The 19,133-nt window shown below is 38.6% G+C and overlaps 2 protein-coding genes and 1 pseudogene across 6 annotated transcripts; 2 read left to right on the top strand and 1 right to left on the bottom strand.

Moving 5' to 3' along the window:
• The first annotated feature begins 296 nt into the window (after positions 1-296).
• On the top strand, positions 297-1,565 carry LOC119533037 (annotated as a pseudogene).
• Positions 1,566-2,714: 1,149 nt separating this feature from the next.
• On the bottom strand, positions 2,715-2,969 carry LOC119530816 (centromere protein W-like). Of its 2 annotated transcripts, XM_037831567.1 has the most exons (2): positions 2,844-2,969; positions 2,738-2,812 (listed from the first exon to the last, which is right to left on the bottom strand). In XM_037831567.1, the coding sequence occupies exons 1-2, from the start codon at positions 2,967-2,969 to the stop codon at positions 2,738-2,740; spliced, it is 201 nt and encodes a 66-aa protein (XP_037687495.1). The 2 variants fall into 2 exon arrangements, with proteins under 2 accessions (XP_037687494.1, XP_037687495.1); XM_037831566.1 differs by having other exon boundaries at positions 2,715-2,969.
• A 4,911-nt stretch (positions 2,970-7,880) lies between these two features.
• On the top strand, positions 7,881-18,604 carry LRR1 (leucine rich repeat protein 1). Of its 4 annotated transcripts, none has more exons than XM_037834962.1 (4): positions 7,889-8,561; positions 12,023-12,124; positions 14,300-15,021; positions 18,173-18,604. In XM_037834962.1, the coding sequence occupies exons 1-4, from the start codon at positions 8,214-8,216 to the stop codon at positions 18,411-18,413; spliced, it is 1,413 nt and encodes a 470-aa protein (XP_037690890.1). In that variant the 5' UTR covers positions 7,889-8,213; the 3' UTR covers positions 18,414-18,604. The 4 variants fall into 4 exon arrangements, with proteins under 4 accessions (XP_037690893.1, XP_037690892.1, XP_037690890.1 ...); XM_037834963.1 differs by having other exon boundaries at positions 7,890-8,561; positions 12,026-12,124; XM_037834965.1 differs by lacking the exon at positions 14,300-15,021 and having other exon boundaries at positions 7,881-8,561; positions 12,026-12,124.
• Positions 18,605-19,133: the final 529 nt, after the last annotated feature.

Genomic DNA, 19,133 nt, shown 5'->3' with positions numbered 1-19,133 from the left:
ACCCTAAAAGAACCGTGTCCCGCCTGTTCCTTTCTCACCGCCCTCCATACTTTGCACGCCACCCCGCCGGGGACCTGGCCAAGTCCCCCGCCTCGCCCTCGCCTCCGGGAAAGAGCCCCCGCCGCCGGTACCCTCCGAGCAATCCTGGGAGCCTAGGATTTAGCAACCGGCCGCCACCCCCCCCCCCAGACGAATCAACTGCGACCGCATGTAGTAACACCCTCAGACCACCTGAGTGCACTTTCTAGTGGAATACAATAACTTGAAGATAAAGAGTTAATATAAAAGTGAACTAAATGGTTCAAATTAAGCACCAAGAGTCCTTTAGTGCAGAAGATTCATTTAAAAAGTGTTCATCAGAATTCAAAGCTAAAAAAAAGATTGAAGAACTACTTGCTAGTCTTTTGAACAGAGTATGCCAAGATGGAAGAAAGCCCTATACTATAAGATTAATAATCCATAGGTGTTCATCTGAGGAGCACTATAGTCATGAGAGTCGTCAGTGCCCTATTCCATCCCATGTGATTCAGAAGTTAGGGACAGGGAATCATGATGTGATGACCCCAATGGTTGAAATACCTATGAAGCTTTTTCAAAATATGGTGAATGTGAAGATGCCATTTCACCTTACCCTTCTAAGTGTGTGTTTCTGCAATCTTAAAGCACTTAATACTGCTAAGAAAGAACCTATTGATTATTATTTAACACCATCATTATCAACAACTTCATGCTCCAGCAAGCGCAGTTATAAAATGAAAGACACTCATATGGAAGATTATTCAAAAGACAAAGAAACAAACTGGGATTTTCTACCAAGTGGAAGAATTGAAAGTCCAAGAACTGGGGAGTCTCCACTGGATACTACAAATCTTTCTAAAGAAAAAGACATTAATGAATTCTTACTCCATTCACTTCTGGAGGGTATTGACCAAGAAGTCTTTAAGCAGCTTCCAGTAGATACTCAAGAAGAAATCCTTTCTGGAAAATCTAGAGAAAAATTTCAAGGGAAAGGAAGTTTGAGTTGTCCATTACATGCCTGCAGGGGAGTATTATCTTTCTTTCCTAAAAAAAAAACAGATGCAAATCAAATCCTAGAGACCATTTACCCAATAACAAACAGGTATTCTTGTATCTCACTGTGAACCGGGAACATCAGGCTTAAATAGCAGTAGATCCTCTTATCTGTCTAGCCACAAGGATCATCCACATTATTTAGACAGTGGAGGAAAAGATGAATGAATAAGTCAAGGACCTAAAGAATCTCAAGGGTTCCATTTTACAAATACAAACCCTTCTGTGTCTGTTTTCCATTCATTTCCAATTTGCAAAGTGAGCAACTTTCCCGCCAAAATCGCACTATAGATAGCCATAAGCAGCCCATAGCAACAGGCTCTCATCATGAAGCACTTACAGAAAATAAAGACCAAGATTCTGCAGAGGAGAAAATTTCTTTTCCTTCTCACATTGATCCTAAAGTTTTCTATGAGTTACCAGAAGAGGTACAAAAAGAACTACCGACTGAATGGAAGAAAACAGGATCTTATTTCCAAATTTTACATAAATAGGCATGTTTAGAAAAAAGAAAGGTCTAAAAAGCAAGGGAAATGCCTTTGTTCTTCTAAGATTAGCAGTTTACTAAGCTTTTCCAAATTAAACCTTATCAGATATTCAATAATGTAGAAATCTAATGTAAAATGTTTCCAATAGAGCAAGAAGAGTTAGGGGAAGTAAACTCCTGTACAAAGCAAAAAAATAGTCATAACAGAAAAAATAATGTAAAATATTATCTTCCTCTTATTCCTAAAGCTATTTTATATTGCTTTTCAATAAAAAGACTATCATGGTTAAAAAAAAAAAATGGCACAGAACTAAACACACACACACACATTGTACCAATGTCAAATTCTTGGTTTTGAGGTTGTACTTTAATCATGTAAGATGTAACCATTGGAGGAAATAGTGTAGGGTACATGGGAACTCTCTGTATTACCTTTGCAACTTAATGTGAATCTATGAATATTAAAAAATTAAAATTGAAAAATAATAACTATTGGATATGATATGCAATAAAGTGCTAATAAAGTGCTTGAAGAAAATAAGTCAGCTAGCTCCATAATCTTTATCTTTTGGTTTGGGGAAGGAAAAAAAGTTACTTTTAACGCCAGGTTTTGAAAAAACCTTGCTGATGTTTACAATCTTCCAGTTGAGAAATTTTGTTATTTCTATTGGCACACCATAAAAGTAGATTGGATTCCTTAGGTGAAGTCACTAAAAAGTTAAAATTAATATTTAAAATGCACCTAGATTTGACTGCATTCTCTCTTTCTTCAGAGATTAAATTAATTCTGTAGCTAATTGCAGCCAAATTTAATTACAAATAATTTTAATTCTAAGAATTACATCTCTTTAAGCTACTCAGTATAGCTAGCTTTCATTTTTGATATAGAAAACATCTGCAATAGCAACAAAATGGAAACAAAAGTGAAACAGGGGCCACTTATAATGAATAAAGCATAATTCCTTAACAAAGCTTAAATAATCCTATGTGTTTACTGGAGATATTTCAATCCCAGTAAAAATAATACAAATACACACATCCCTCAACTAGCCAATATTTTAATAATCCACAAAAATAACATATGTAAAAACTGCTTTCACACTATTACCACCTAAATAATGCAGCATATAGTTTTCATGAATGTGTTCGTTGGCTTCTAACCTCTGCTCTTCTTTAGAATTACCTTTGCTGCAGACAGAACATGCTCCTTTTTAACGATTCCACCTTTATTCTCACAAGCATTTTTCCTAGACTCTTCTGCTAATCGTAAGCAATTCACAGATACCAGTAAGTCTCCACTAGTCTCCAGGCCAAGCGGAGGCGTCTGTCCCTGGAAGACGCGCTTTAGGAAGCCGCGGAGAGCTTTCCACTTCATCTGCTTCATCTGAGGGACTGTGGTCCAGAGCGCCATCCTCTCCCTCAGGCACCAGCGGCCGTGGCCTCCAAGATCCCTCTACCCGCACAGCGCACGCACTCGTGCTGGCTGGGGCACCAGAACTACCCGGCCCCCGTGAGGCTTCTTCAGGCCCTGAAACCAGGGCTCCAACCTACACTTAACTTTTAAAGATCTGTTTTTGCCATGGACAAGGTCTAAGATACACGTTTGTGTGTTTGGCTATTAAAATGATGCATTCACTTCAGCTTCCCCATCCAATTCTTTAAAAGCTGGTCAGAATTAGGTCTTTAATGATTTCATTGGCCCTTAAAAAGAAGCCCAATATTTATGTGTATGTGTGTCTGTATATTAATAGCTTAATTAACTATGTATTTTAAAACAAAACATTAATACATAAAATATATATTTTAAAGTAAATCTTTCCCCAATGTCTTGTTCCCCTGTCCAAACCAACAAGTTTTCAGTTTGGGGGATGGAGGGGAGTGGGGTTGTCTTATAATTTATTTCACTGTCCCTGAGGAGTAAGGAAGAAAATCCAGCTTCTTTTTTTTTCTCCTTAAATGGCTATTTGTCCCATATGAGCAATATTAACTGAATGCATGACAATTTGTAAATTTGTTCTACTCTAGTTCATTGCAGTCTCATAAATATTCGTTAAATGAATGAATATTATGAATGAGTATATGCTATTTGTTCACTCATTCACTCTTTCTACAAATATGCATTGAGTATCTACTGTATGTGAATGCTACACTAGGACTTGGGTATAACATTAGAGACCAAGAAACTGTTCCCAGGAAGCATGCAATCTAGGGGTGTAGAGAGGAATTAAGTAAGTAAACTTATAGCAATACTTTGGGCAAGATAACCTAAAATTCCTCTTGCTGTAAATGCCTCAATGTGCTACGTGAAATATATTTTTAAATGCAGAGCTGAGAACCCAAGAAAGTAAGGGGAATTCTGGAGACCAGGTGCTAGGTGGTAACTGAAAACCACAGAGACTGCCCTGGGGAGATCTGTCCAGTTAGGTAATAGGGCCTGGATTTAGGCAATTGTATTTGATTAAATAGCAAAGAGTGGAAATCCATGAAAGATTGGAGGAAGAATTAAGTGTGGCATCTAAGATTTGAGTTCTGTGAGACCATGGGCAAATCCTTTTACTGTTCTTGACCTCCATTTCCATTGTGTAAAATGAGAGAACTGAATTAAAATATCTGTAAACTATCTGTAAAAGTTTAGGATTCCATGATAGGATCTCACTTTAGAAATTTAATTTGGTAGCAGCGTGGATGGGATATTATTGCATTATCCTCCTAACTGATGTCTCTGCCTCTAGACTTGCCCCCCCCCGCCCCCAATGTAATCTCTTCATTGACCAGAGTAACCTTTCCTGAGCGGGTTTAAATATTATCACCTACTTGATATTTTGCAATGGTTTTCCAGAACTTTCAGACTAAAGTTCAAAGCCCTTGAGTTAGCAAAACTGCCTTTCAAAAATGAGGCAGAAGATGGATTGGTGTGTGAATATATCTCAGTAAAATTGCATTAAAAGGGAAAAAATGAGGGAGCGATTAAGACATCCCCAGACAAACAAATGCTGAGGGAGTTCATCACCACCAGACTGGTCCCATAGGAGTTGCTAAAGAGAGTTCTCTAGGTTGAAAGGAAAGGACAGTAGACAATAGTTCTAACCTACTTGAAGAAATAAAGATCTCTGGTGGGTAAATATAAATGCTAGTACTAGTATCTGTGCCGGTTTGAATATATTATGTCCCCCCAAATGCCATTATCTTTGATGTAATCTTGTGTAGGCAGATGTTATAAGTGTTGATTAGATTGTAATTCTTTTGAGTGTTTCCATGGAGATGCGCCCCACCCAACTGTGGGTGATGACTCTGATTGGATAATCTCCATGGAGGTGTTACCCCACCCATTCAGGATGGGTCTAAATTAAATCACTGGAGCCATGTAAATGAGCTGACAAACAGAAGGAACTCAGTACAGCTGAGAGTAACATTTTGAAGAGGAGCTACAGCCAAGAGGGACACTTCGAAGAACACACTGGTACTGAGAGAGGAGCTTCAGCTTACAGAGACATTTGGAGAAGGCCTTTGAAAGCAGACTTTTGTTCCGGAGAAGCTAAGAGAGGACAAACGCCCCAAGAGCAAATAAGAGTGACATTTTTGAGGAGCTGAAGCCTAGAGAGGAACGTCCTGGGAGAAAGTCATTTTGAAACCAGAACTTGGAGCAGACTCCAGCCATGTGCCTTTCACAGCTAACAGAGGTTTTCCAGATGCCATTAGCCATCCTCCAGTAAAGGTGCCCAATTGTTGATGCGTTACTTTGGACACTTTACGGACTTTAGACTGTAACTTTGTAACCAAATAAACCTCCTTTTATAAAAGCCAATCCATCTCTGGTGTTTTGCATTCTGGCAGCATTAGCAAACTAGAACAGTATCTTTGATTTGTAACTCCTCTTTCTACTTCCTACAGGATCTAAAAGGTAAGTGCACAAAATGTAATAATAAATCAATGATTTGGGGCCTATAATATATGAATGTGTAATTAGTGACAATCACCACAAAAAAGAGGGGGACATAGGGATATAGAAACATAGTTTATGTTTGCTATTGAAGTTAAATTGGTATCAAAGCAAACAAGATTATTTTAGATTTAGGATGTTAAATTTAAGTCCCATGGTAACCACAAAGAAAATATCAAAAAATATGCAAACTCATAGTCATAGAGCTATTAAGCAGATTACAGGTTGAGGGGTGGGATGGGGATGAGTAGGGATAATGGGGAGTTAATGCAAAATGAGTGTAGGGTTTCTATTTGGGGTAAAGAGAAAGTTCTAGTAATAGATGGTAGTGGAGGTACTGCAACACTGTGTGATCAATCCCACTGAATGGTATGCTTGGGATGAGTTGGGGTGGGAAATTTTATGTTGTATATGTTTCCACAAATTAAAAAAAAAAGATAAACTAAAAAGACATGAAACTGTAATACATGACACTGGATGGGATATAAGAATGGAGGAGAAAAGGAGTAATAGCCTTTTAATAATGGGAGGTCAGGGTTTTAAGAAACTTCTTTAATGTTTAGCAAGCTAAGGAGAAGTTCCAGGATCACAGGTTTCAGGTAAAATTCAACACTGTCAATCCCCTCTTTTTGTTCAAGGTGAATGATATTCATTCATTGCTGAACAACTCAGTGGGATCATAGATTTGAGTGAGGTGAAGTAGGGTCTAAGAAATTCACTGAAGACTTGTCATTGCTCTTGAAAAATCAGCTCAACCATCGGTTGAAAGAGGGATGCCAGACTTCATTAGTGTCTCAGTCAGTGACTTGTCCAAAGAGAAATCCAGCCCATGCAAGGTCTGCTGCAGTGATTACTTCAAGGTATATAATCAAGTCATCAGGCTTTAGCTTGCAGTGCTTCTTCAGATCCTGGGGGAAAGCCAACTACAAAGCAACCTACAGTCCCAATAAGGATCTGGGAAGTCAGGTTTTAGTTCTCAGTGATGCCAAGTCAGGAGGGTGGAAGAAAAACTGTAAATGTTAGTCAGGAGTGTTATAGACTGATATTGAATGAAACTGAAAGAATCGAGGATTTGATAAAGGTTGATAAAGTATGCAAGAGGACAGGACCCAGTCTAATTTGCAAGTTTGACAAATGACACGTTTATTTTCAGTCAAAGATTATCACATTTAAATATTTTCAATTTTAAACTGTTTTATACTCACAGGTCTTTTGAGAATCTGGCATTTAGGAGTATAAAATATATTTGTGGCATTACACACCTTTGCTGAACATAGAATGGTTATGTAACTTTCATATGTATTTAGATTATTTTACATTGTATTACTGAATCTATGTCTCAACAACCTAAGAAACACCAAATAATGGGTTGAGGCAGTTTTTATATATATTCTTAATTTTTATGCATTTTTATTCTATTTAATTAAAATTACAATGGTTGTTCCTCTTATGAAAAATACCACATTTAAGATTTTCCTAGCTCCCAACTATACCTAGAAGTTCAAAGTATATTTAATGTAATGCTCTAGACTGATATTTTATTATTTTCTATATTATTTCTATTATTATCCACTCAAGGAACAAAAATAAGCAACTCTCCTATAGTCTCATAGTCTTTGAAAATTCTAGGGTGATGTTTAGTTTAGCCATGAGATTAACTGTTGCTAAATGTAGTAGTGTTTTCATGCTCTAATTGATATATATAAAAGAATATTTAATAGAAGAAAAAAATTATCTTAAATCACAGGGTTTCATGAACCAATTACGTTTTTCAGAAGGAGAAGAAACAGATATCACTCTGGGTTCAACATGTTGGAAGCAGGGACGCTCATTTATGGATAAATCATTGTCACAGTTGAATTGAAAATCGCTATTTCTGAACGCCATCTCACAATTACGAAAGTACAACTCAGACTAAATGAAAATGTTTAAGACAAGTCCGGAAGCAGGGTGAAGCGAGGGAAGAGCCTAGAAGGCAAAATTTAAGGAGGCAAGACTACAACTTTAAGAGTCATTACCTTAAAATATTTGCTCAAGGCGCCTCCTTCGCCTCACCAGATCTGGCTCTTCGTTAATAACTGGAATAACGAGTCCGTAGGACTTATGGGGTCTAGGACATCTTTCCAAGTCTCAGATGAAATTTAGCCAGTCACTCCATCTACCCAACCCGCGGTTGCAAAGTAAAAATTTGTCCAAAAGGAACTGCCTAGTCAAGTATGGTCATATCAAGTTCCGCTCTGAGGTGACAAGTGTTGGCTCCGGAATGACGGGAGCCACCAAAACAAAACAAAATGAAAATCAACACCCTAGACTGTACGCGCCAGAAAACCTCGCGCCTTCGTTGGCTTATCGGGCAACTCTAATGGCCGAAGCTATGTAAGTAAAGAGCCTTTTCCTATAACACAGAGGGGCGCCTGCTTTCCCTCGGGAAACCTGGGGAGACAACGCGTGCTGAAGCACATTAAGTGTCAACAGCGGAAACTACAGGAATCCGCCCTAAACAATAACAACCACACCGCACTCAGCACGCGCTCCCGGGACAGGACGTTGCCTTCGCCGAGCGCCGGTTTTGTGCGGCACGAGCCGGGTCTTCAGGCGGCGGGTGGGCGCGCACTGTGGCTCAGCAGATACAGTCAAAACACCGCCCTGTAGGGGTGCGGAGACGCTGTTCCCTCCGCGGGACTCGTAGAGCCTTTGTACTAAAGAAAGCCGGAAATGTTAGCACACCGAGCAGGCAGGCGGATCCGCGGGCAGCCCGCGCGCTCGAGGTCCCCGGCCGCGGCGCGGCGTGGCGGGAAGGAGGAAGTTTCAAAGAGGAGTAGTGGGCTCAGTTGCACCTACTCGGGCAAGATGAAGTTGCACTGCGAGGTGGAGGTGATCTGTCGGCAGTTGCCGGCCTTGGGACTGAGAAACCGAGGCAGAGGGGTCCGGGCGGTGCTGAGCCTCTGTCAGCAGACGCCCAGGAGTCAGCCGCGGCCGCGGGTGGGGGTCGAAACGGGCGGCCCGCGACCCGCTTGCCTGCTCATCTCCACCCTGAAGGACAAGCGTGGGACCCGCTATGAGGTGCGTGGGGCGGCAGGCCCTGCCAGGGGAGTCGGCCCGCGACCTTCGTCGCGCGCCCGGCAGTTCCCGCGGTTGGTGTTCGCTTTGGGGGCTCCTGAGCCATAACCACCTCCCCGTTCTCGGGGTCCTGGGCTACCCCTACGCACCCGAAAGTGGAAAGCTTGATTATTTTCATTGCCCATTTCTACGACTCCGTCTTTCTAGGCTAATTTGCAGTGTTGCTGTTTAGTAATAGATAGTAACTCCGCCCTTTTAAAGCCTCTGAAATTTTCGCCTGCCTGAAACTAAACTGCAGACTAAGCAGCAATCCAGTTAGGGGTAACAGTAAAATAATTGCAATTTTGTCCACTAAATTATCTTTCCCCCACCGTATTTTCACTAGCTTGTTTATTAGAGAAGTTGCAGGTTTACAGAAAAAGCATACAGGACTTTTTTTAAAAAAAAAACAAAAAACAAGGGACTTTTAAGGAATGATGGATGGTTGCTAGGCCAGATTCACCCAGTAAAGTTGTTGGTTATTGCATCACCTTTTAAAAATGATTGATTCAGTTTTGTAGATCCAGACCTTTTTCGTATCTGCATGACAGTAGTAAACTGTTTCTAGAAGTAGTTGGAAACTGAAATAGAATTTTTAAAGTTCAGAATTTCCCTTTTCCTCTATGTACCAGGTGCTGTTATTTTGTGAAAATTACTGGGATGCCTTTGTGTTCACTGTAAAAAAAGCTAAGGGGGCAGTTTTTCACCCACCCTTGCATTGACTCTTGACCAGGTTTTAGACAATTTCAGGTCTTGTTTCCCATACAGTGTTATACTTGGCAGTAAATACTTATAGCTGGGAAAGGTAGTGTTACTGTCATTCAGAGCCACCTTTTATGCAAGTAGTTGAACACCTAAAGATTTACCCCTGTTCATGGAACAAATTCATATAAATTTTTTTGGATTGAAAGGATTTTAAAATTCACCCAGCATTCTTTAGATTAGAAAATTAAATGACAGAAGCAAACATGTAACTAGAATCGGTCTTCCTTTTTTTTCTCCCATTGCCTTCCCCAAAACTTGTCTCTTTCATGACCAGCTCAGGTACTGCCTCTTTTAAAATGCTTGTCATGATCTTCCCCTTCTTAAAACTTCTCTTACACTAACAGTCAATTGCTGGTGGAAATCTTAACCAAAATTTAATGTAAACTGCTAGAGAAGGTGGCATTTTCCAAATCTTGGTTCCTTGCTCTTTGTGGCCAATAGAAGTCACACCCAACCAGGGTGAGTCTGAAAAAAGGGTTTATTTACACTGGAGGGAGGACGGGGGGGGGGGGGGGGGGGGGGGGGGGGGCTTTCACAAATCGGCCTCTCCTAAGTGTTTCTTCAATTAGTTTGTATACTGATAGGAGACAAAGAGAGTTAATCATTTAATTAACATGCAACAAGAATGATAGAGGAAAGGCTTATCTGTATCTGGGAGGTTTGGAGGCAATCTCCCCGAAATGATTCTTTAATTGGCTAAACCCATTAGAGACAAAGAGAGTTAATCATTTTACTTAGCATGTATCAGAGGTTTGGAGAACCCCAGCAATCTAGCCATTTCCCATTTCCTTTAGGAACCAGGTGACACCTGTGAAAGGTCCAAACTTTACATTTACATGTTGTTGCAGACTTTACATCTTGCTCTTTTGTGAAACCAAAGGTTTTCACCCCCTGTAATCCCATTTTAAGATTACATTTAAAAGTTGCTTTAGGTTACATTTTAAGGTTAATTTACAATTTCCTGCTTGCTTACAGTTTTAAGGTTGTATTTAAAAAGTCATTGTTACACTAGTTGAAGACTTATGTGCAGTTTACATTGCTAGTTGCTATGGTAAATACACACCTGATTTATTTACTTTCTATTAGTAGAGTATCAAAAATGAGATGAATTCGGATTAGAGAAATTTGAGAAAGATTTGTTGAAGTGGCAGTGCCACAGGGTACAGTACATAGTAGGTCCTCAGTAAACATTTGTTGAGTGAATTAAGTTGGTATTGGACCTGGGCCTTGTAGAGTAAGTATTAGTGTTAAATGTGGGAAGTGCTTTGGGGCTCTTTTTACACCCGCTACTTTTCTGCCCCAGGATTTCAGTCACCATCCATGACTCTCAAATCTGTATCTTCAGCCAGTCCTCTCCCTTAACTTCAGATCTGAATCTGCTACCTACCCGTCAAAGATCTTCACCTGTATGTGTTGCAGCTTTCCAAACTCAAAATGCCTAAAATTTAATTTTCCTTGTCACCCATATGCCTGCTTTTCTGACAGTGTTCTGCAACTCATTAAGTTCATCCAGAAACCTCAAAACCCTTGCCTCCCTACATCCAATATATCATCAAATCCTTTTGATTCTAAATAACTTTCAAATCTGTGTACTTCCTTCCATCCCAACTATAGTCTAAGCTACCATCATCCCTTGCTTGGCTACTCTTAAGGGATCTTCCTACCTCTACCATCCCATCCTCCTTTTCCCCAAGGTTTATCTTTACACTGCAATTAAAGTGAACTTTAAAAAATGCAGATCTAATCATGTTCCCTAGCTTAAAATCCTTCAGTGTATTTCATTGTTCTTAGGAAAAAATCCAAAATTTTGACCATGGTTTACAGTATCTTTGATCATCTAGTCTTAATCTATCTCACCAGACTCACCCACCTTTCTTTCACTGGACCTTTTAGCCATACTGAACTGAACTGCCAAGCTCTCTCTTGTCTTCAAGGCTTTGCATACAATTGTTCCCTCTTTACTGTAAGGCTCTTCTCCTCTCCCTTTTCCAGTATCTTCACTTGCCTAATATCTCCTAAACTTTCAATTCAGATTGTGAATTCTGTGAGTACCGTTACCATGTCAGTCTTATTCACCACTGTGTCCAAGCTCCTATCATGGTACCTGGTACATAGTGGCTTCTCAATAAATAGTTGCTGAATTGAAGCCCAAAGCATTGGCAACATCAATCATTAAACAAAAAATTTTTAGCACCTTCTATGTGCTAGTCACTGTTCTAACTCGGGGGGATACGGTAGTGAATAAAGGAGATAAATTCTCTGCTCTCGGAGTTTATAATCTAGTGGGAGATATGCCCACCCCAGACTAATTAACTGAGGTTATGAAGGCAAAGTAACTACTATTGGCAACTCCTACTAGAGCCAATGGTTGAAACAAGGAAAGGAGCATTCCCCCAAAACCCAGGGGATTTTGTTGCCAGAAAAGGAGAGTTATTAGACATACAGACCCATAACAACCACCATAAGCTAGATGGGGAATGAAACTACCCAGCTGCTAAAAAAGAAAAGCAAACAAAAAACTTTAGAACTTAAAACAATAAAATACTGGAGTTAAGAACTAAAAGTCAAACCAGAGCCTAGCAATTGACTGGCATGTTGTAATAAATGTTATTGTATAACAATACGTACTTTTGTCCCCCCCCCCCCCATTGTTTTTTAAGCAGCTAAAGGAGAACATTGAGCAATTCTTCACCAAATTTGTGGATGAAGGGAAAGCCACTGTTCGGTTAAAGGAACCTCCTGTGGATATCTATTTAAGTAAGGTATGGTATTAAAAACATTAATGGTTAGATTGCTTGACTGTAATTTCTATGAAGAAGGTTGTTTGAACATACTGATTTTGCCCATAGCCAAGTAGGGATGGGCTTTTGCAGGTGTTTAAAGAGATGATGGCAGAAGAGGCAGTTTCCCAGAACAGGTATGCTCATGTGCCTTCCAAAGGGGCAGGGTCTGCTCTAGTAAGGCTGCCCAGGATGGGAGGGAAACTGCTGGGTTTGCTTCTCTTCCCAAGGTGGAGTCTTAGAGTGTTGTTAGATTTTGAAACTCTGTAAAGTAAGTGGCACAAGTCTACATTTTGCCAGCAAACCACAGTTAACAAATCTAAGTTTGGTATAATAAACAGTTAAAAGGCAGTTAGAACCATCTCTTTTGTATTTTCTTATATTTACTGTAATCCTTTAAAAAACAAAAATTTGAAAAATTGGTGTTTTTGTGCCATCTGCCCTTCTCTCTCCTTCCTAAAGGATAGGAGCAATGTCTTTTTCAACTGTGCTTTAAGGATAATGCAAAGTACTTGCAAACATTAAAAGTTTTATAACTATTTAAGGAATTTGGATTGAATGGGATCATTTTATGCTACATCTACCTTGTTCTCATGGTTTTTCATTTGCTCTTGGTCTTCAACATATTCTTCCATTAATTTCTTCCTTTTACATAAAAATATGCTCAGGTCTTACCAATTATAAAATAAAGTAGACAAATTTCTGGAAAGACAAGGCTACATCCATTGCATCCACCTCCTTATATCTCTTTTGATCTTTACTTTCACTGGTTTATTCAAAATACTACCTCAAAGCTCAGTGATCTCCTTCTGCTAGCCAGTCTCATTGCCATTAGTTCTCATCCTTTTCGATCTCTGTAGAATTTGACACCAATAACCACCCCTTTCTCAATAAAACTTTTTTCTTTCTTGGCATCTGTGATAGGGCACTATCCTGGTTTACCTTCAGTGTTATCAACCACTCTTTTATCTCTTGTCCCTGGTAGCCTTTTTTCTACACCAGTGTAAAGACTTTATCCCATTCCTCTGGCTGTTTTAGGCTCTACCTGACTTCCATTTCCATACCTTCAACCTTTATTGTGAGTGACATGCAAGTTTGGAAGCAGGAATTCTTAATTGACCTACTTGACCCAGGTCTCTAAACTTTCCCTACTCTCGTTCACTGTGTACACCATTGCCAAAATAATATTTAACTCTTGTCATGTAACTCATGCTCGAAATTCCTCAAGGATTTCCCACAGCCTACCTGATCATTCTGTCCTCCTTACCTTTATATCTGAGCTCATCCACAATCTAGTCCCATCCTATGTTTGCAATCTTTTATTCCTCTACAAAGCTCCCACATTCCAACTAAATAGGACCAGTATTTAATTTCTCATACTTGTTGAAAGCTTACTCATCCTTCACATAGAAAATTTAGAAAACTATAAAATGTCCTACAAGTATTAGCTAATGTTTTTTATGACAGTTCATATGCTGCTTTCTCTAATAAGTGATTTCTGCCTAGCTGGAAGTATTCTCTTTTGCCTTTGATGATTTCTAGCACTTTGTTAGAACCTCTAATTTGACATTCAACTCATTCTAGAGACTATTGTTCATATATATACCTTAACTCTCTATATATTCCTTGAAGGAATGTCCTTCTGCCTTTCTCCTTTGTATACTTTAGCCTAGCATAGTATTTCGTATGTAGCAGGTGCTCAGTAATGTTGACATTGCCAAGAGGTGGCTTTCAGATAGGGCCACTGCTTTACATAGTCTTTGTGAGTGGCACCCTCCAGTCCCTGGGCATTTTGTGGTGCACAGCATGCATGGCCTATTGCTGAGACAGTGAAGATTTGGGTCAGTTCAAGCTGAATTCAAATCTTATATAGAATCCTTTAATGTCTTCTTGTCTTGTACACTAAAGTTGGTTCCTCCTTTGAACAGTCTTATATAGAATGTATCAGTCAACACAATTTTTTTCAAAAATGTTTAAGTAACTATACTGAAGTTTAGTCAAAATACTACAATTTATTTTTTACAGCCATTTTCAATAAATGATTATCACTTTGAAGTACTCCGTAAGTCTTTATGGAATTTGTTATGGGAAGAACTAGCATTCATGCAGTATCTAAAATGAAATTTATAATTGCACAACTTACTTTCATTTATTCAGGCCAATTCCAGTAGTTTAAAGGGTTTCCTTTCAGCTGTGAGACTGGCTCACCAAGGTTGTGATGTTGAGGCACCACTTTCAACCCTCACACCAGTAAAGACTTCAGAATTTGAAAAATTTAAAACTAAAATGGTTATCACATCCAAAAAGGACTATCCTCTAAGCAAGAACTTTCCATATTCTCTGGAACATCTTCAGACTTCTTATTGTGGGCTTTCCCGGGTTGATATGCGTATGCTTTGCTTAAAAAACCTTAAGAAATTAGACTTGAGTCACAATCATATAAAAAAGCTTCCAGCTACAATTGGAGATCTTATCCACCTTCAAGAACTTAATCTTAATGACAATCACTTGGAGTCATTTAATGTGGCCTTGTGTCAGTCTACACTCCAGAAGTCACTTCAGAGTTTGGATCTCAGCAAGAACAAAATTAAGGCACTCCCTGTGCAGTTTTGCCAGCTCCGAGAACTTACAGATTTGAAACTTGATGATAATGAATTGATTCGATTTCCTTTCAAGATAGGACAACTGAAAAACCTGCGTTTTTTGTCAGCAGCTCGAAATAAGCTTCCTTTTTTGCCTAGTGAATTTAAAAATTTGTCTCTTGAGTACTTGGATCTTTTTGGAAATACTTTTGAACAACCAGAGGTCCTCCCAATTATAATGCTGCAAGCACCATTAACTTTATTGGAATCTTCTGCACGAACCATATTATATAACAGGTAAGACTTTAGTAGTCATAAAATGTAGTGCACAATCTGACCCCTTTCTACATTTGCTGTTCCTTATCTCTCAGAATGCTTTTCCTTCAGAATGTCTCATAGCTCCCTTTTTCATTGAATTTTCTGTCCACGTGTCACCTCAGAAAGGCCTTAACAGACCACTCTTTCTAAAGTTTTGTCCCCCATTGTGATTCTAATGCATTCTCAAGTTGAGAATCACTGCCTTAAAACAACAGTGAGTCCTTAAATGTTATATTTTTTATCATAGGACTTATTACCTGGCATTATATAATATATATTTGTTTAACAGTTGTTTATTGTCAGTTTTCCCCACTAGAATAAAAGGATCCATAAGGGCATGGACTTTGTTTTGTTCCCCTAGGGTCTAAAATGTGGTATCCCCTGCTCCTGACATATACTAGGCATTCAATAAATATTTCAGTGAATGAACTTGTTAAAGATACAAGTTCTTGGACTCTGTCCCCGACCTACTGAGTTAGAAACTATGGGGTTGGGGCCCAGCTGTCTATAGTTTGATGAACCCTCTAGGTGATTTCATTGCATTCTACTGGCATAGTAGAAAGAATGTGGGCTTTGGAGTCAGACTTGGGCTTGATGCTTGGCGTCTCTTCTTATGGTATTTTAAGACTTTAGCAAGTTATTTAACCTCTGTGGTTTAATTTTCTCATCTGTGAAACAGACAATATCCACTTTACAGAGATGCTATGAGGATAAATGAGCTAAAGATTGCCAAATTTGGCATATAGTAGACTCATCATTTGTTGGTTTCCTTTGCCTTGTCTTTGAACAGTAAATTTAGTTGATTTCATGAGACACTGAACTTATAAATTTTGTTCATGCTTCTTTCATATAGGAGTGAAAAATAAGATGTGGATCAAATTATTGTGTGCTTACAAAATGATAGCAAGATATTTCAAAGAGGAGGTCTTAACTGGGGGTGGGGGGAGCTCTTAAAAAAAACTAACAAAAGTTAAGGGACACATAATAAGGTACACATAAATACACACATAGAATTTTGCATGACTTAAAAATGCCATTGGAATAATGGCTAATGATCATGGATAATACCCCACTGAAAACCAATCCAGTACTCTCTCCCTGCCATCCCCAAGGTAACCAAGGTAAGAACTTTTACTAAAGTTGTGGTTTTCAAACTTAACTTCACATTTAGAATCACTTGAGTTTTTAAAAATTCTGATGATTAGTTCCCACTCAAGGAAAATCAGTCAGAATCTTTGGGGGTGGGCCCTGCTTTTTATTTATTTATTTATTTTTAACCTTACCAGGAGATTCTAATGTGCAGCTAACTAGGATTGAGAAAAACTGCCTTACTGCCAGTGCTTCTCACACTTTAATGTGCTTTCAAACCATGTGGGAGTCTTGTTAGCAGATTCTTTTCAGAGGTCTGGGGTGGAGATTCTTTATTTCTAATAAGCTTCCAGGTTAGACTGAGGTTACTAGTCCATGTACTACATTTTGAGTACTAAAGGTCTAAAAGTACCTTTAAAAGTAATTACAACAGATTACTGGATCCTACTCTCAGAGTTTCTGATTTGCTGAGTTTGGAGTGGTGTCAAAGAAATTGCATTTCCAAGTTCCCAGATGATGCCGATGCTGGTCAGGGAACCACACTTTGAGAATTGCTGGTTTAAGGCAGTGACTCTTAACCTGTTAAATGATAATACACGTACGTGCCTATAACAGTGCCTGACTCATAACAGGTCTCAATAAATATTGTATTTATTCAAATTTGAAAGTTTTGTCCAAATGAGAAATATTCTAAACATTTCTCAAGGCTTTGAAAAGACTGTGACAAATGGCTAAATGATTAGGTAAAAACAGACTGAAGTACAACAGAGAAAGGTGCAAAATTGAAAGGAAAAATATGTGCTACGAATAATAGGAAAGGCACAATTCAGCAGAAAAATAGCTTGTAGTGCTGAATTATTTAGCATTGTGCTGTTTACGTTGTAAATAGTCCTAACTACTGGTTACAACATAAAGTTATGGTCTATTAGGAAAATGTATGGCAATTTAAATTATATTACATAGAAAATAAAGTTTTTACCTGTTCCTGGTTTACAAAGACAATTAAAAAATAGCCTAAAAAGATTAATTGTAAAAATTTTGTAGATATTTCCTGACAGGCTTTTTAAAAAGTATCATACGAGCAATAAATTAATACATTTTTTTGTAAAAAATAAAAAAATTACAAACCAGGTCAATTTCTCATCCCTTACTAGAGGCAACCACTATTTTTGGTTTGATACGTATCTTTTCAGACTTTTCTGACAGGATTTTAAACTCTAGTTTAAATTATGAGAGTAGGTTTATTTATTTGTTGAAAAATAACAGTGCCTATTATGTGCCAGGCTATGCTAGGACTGAATAAAACAGCAAAAAATAGAAAATGTGTAGGAGACAAAGTGCCCCTGGCATAGTCTGGTGTGGAGGTGCATAGTAGGCTGGCAGTCTAAACAGATGACCTCTTAGTGTCTTGTAGACAATGGCAGAGTTTGCCCTATTGGGAACCATTGAAGGGTTTTAAGCAAAATAAAATTACTTAAGCAAAGTGAGGTTAGCCTTATTTACTCAACCGCTAAAGGAACACTAACAACCCAGTCAACATGTGTTTCAGGTTTGTTTTGCACAGTTTAAAATTCCCTTTGAACAACTGCTGCCTAGGAGAGTGCATGGAATTACTTAAATGTTTCTTTGCAAGTAGAACTCAATAATTCATCCATTACCAAGTAAAAATTAGGCACTACCTTCAAATTATCAGAATTCTGTAACAGAGCTGTACATTTAAATTATTATGTTACCCTGTTCATAAATATGATTGTTTAAAGAACAGATGACTCTTCGTTCTATTCATTGGGTTATGCTATTAAGTGGCTGGCTGAAAGATACTTTTTGAAGTGGTACAGACTTGCTTATATCCACAGTATGTAAAATGCTATTTTTAGTGTATTTTTTCCATTCTTACTGATTGGGAAGATAAAACAATATACTGGGTCACTTAAGTAAAAGTAATTTTATTTTTCCATGTTATAATTCAGTATAGTAATATTTGTCATAATACATCAAGCTCTGAATCTTGTAACATATTTTCAAACATTTTTTCCAATAGGATTCCATATGGCTCTCATATCATTCCTTTCCATCTGTGCCAAGATTTGGATACTGCAAAAACCTGTGTTTGTGGAAGATTCTGTCTAAGCTGTTTCATCCAAGGAACTACTACCATGAATCTACACTCTGTTGCTCACACTGTGGTCCTAGTAGATAACATGGGTGGTACTGAAGCACCTATAATCTCTTACTTCTGTTCTTTAACCTGTTACGTAAATAACTCTGATATGTTAAAGTAATAGGTGATGCCACAAAAAGAAATTTCATATAATTGCAAATCAGTTTGCTATTCATTTATGATTTCGGTGTCAAATTGGAGAAAGGGAAGCTTTTTGTATACTTGCTTGAAGGGAGGAATATGTGTTGTTCCAGCTTTTTAAATCATTTGATTCTAAACCTTTGATTTCATTAAAACCCAATTTAATTTTATTGTGGGGTTAACTTTTTATTGGTTTATTGCATTTGTGTTGGTTTCAGCCTAGAGTTTCCAGGATGGTTTGTGGGGTTATCTTTTTTTTTTTAAATTCATTTTATTGAGATATATTCACATACCACGCAGTCATACAAAACAAATCGTACATTCAGTTGTTCACAGTACCATTACATAGTTGTACATTCATCACCAAAATCAATCCCGGACACCTTCATTACCATGCCTACCAGAGTGACCTCTTGGCTCCTTTTGGAATCTCTCTGCCACTGAAGCTTATTTCATTTCCTTTCACATCCCCCTTTTGGTCAAGAAGATGTTCTCCATCCCACGATGCCGGGTCTACATTCCTCCCCGGGAGTCATATTCCACGTTGCCAGGGAGATTCACTACCCTGGGTGTCTGATCCCACGTCGGGGGGGGAGGGGGAGCTGATTTCACCTGCCAAGTTGGCTTAGCTAGAGAGAGAGGGCCACATAGGACCAACAAAGAGGCATTGGGGAGGAGGTTCTTAGGCACAACTATAGGG

The sequence above is a fragment of the Choloepus didactylus genome, chromosome 4 (genome assembly GCF_015220235.1).
Source record: "Choloepus didactylus isolate mChoDid1 chromosome 4, mChoDid1.pri, whole genome shotgun sequence".
Taxonomy (NCBI): Eukaryota; Metazoa; Chordata; class Mammalia; order Pilosa; family Megalonychidae; genus Choloepus; species Choloepus didactylus.
The sequence above is the reverse complement of the archived record's forward strand: the minus strand, read 5'-3'. Positions and strand labels throughout refer to the sequence as shown.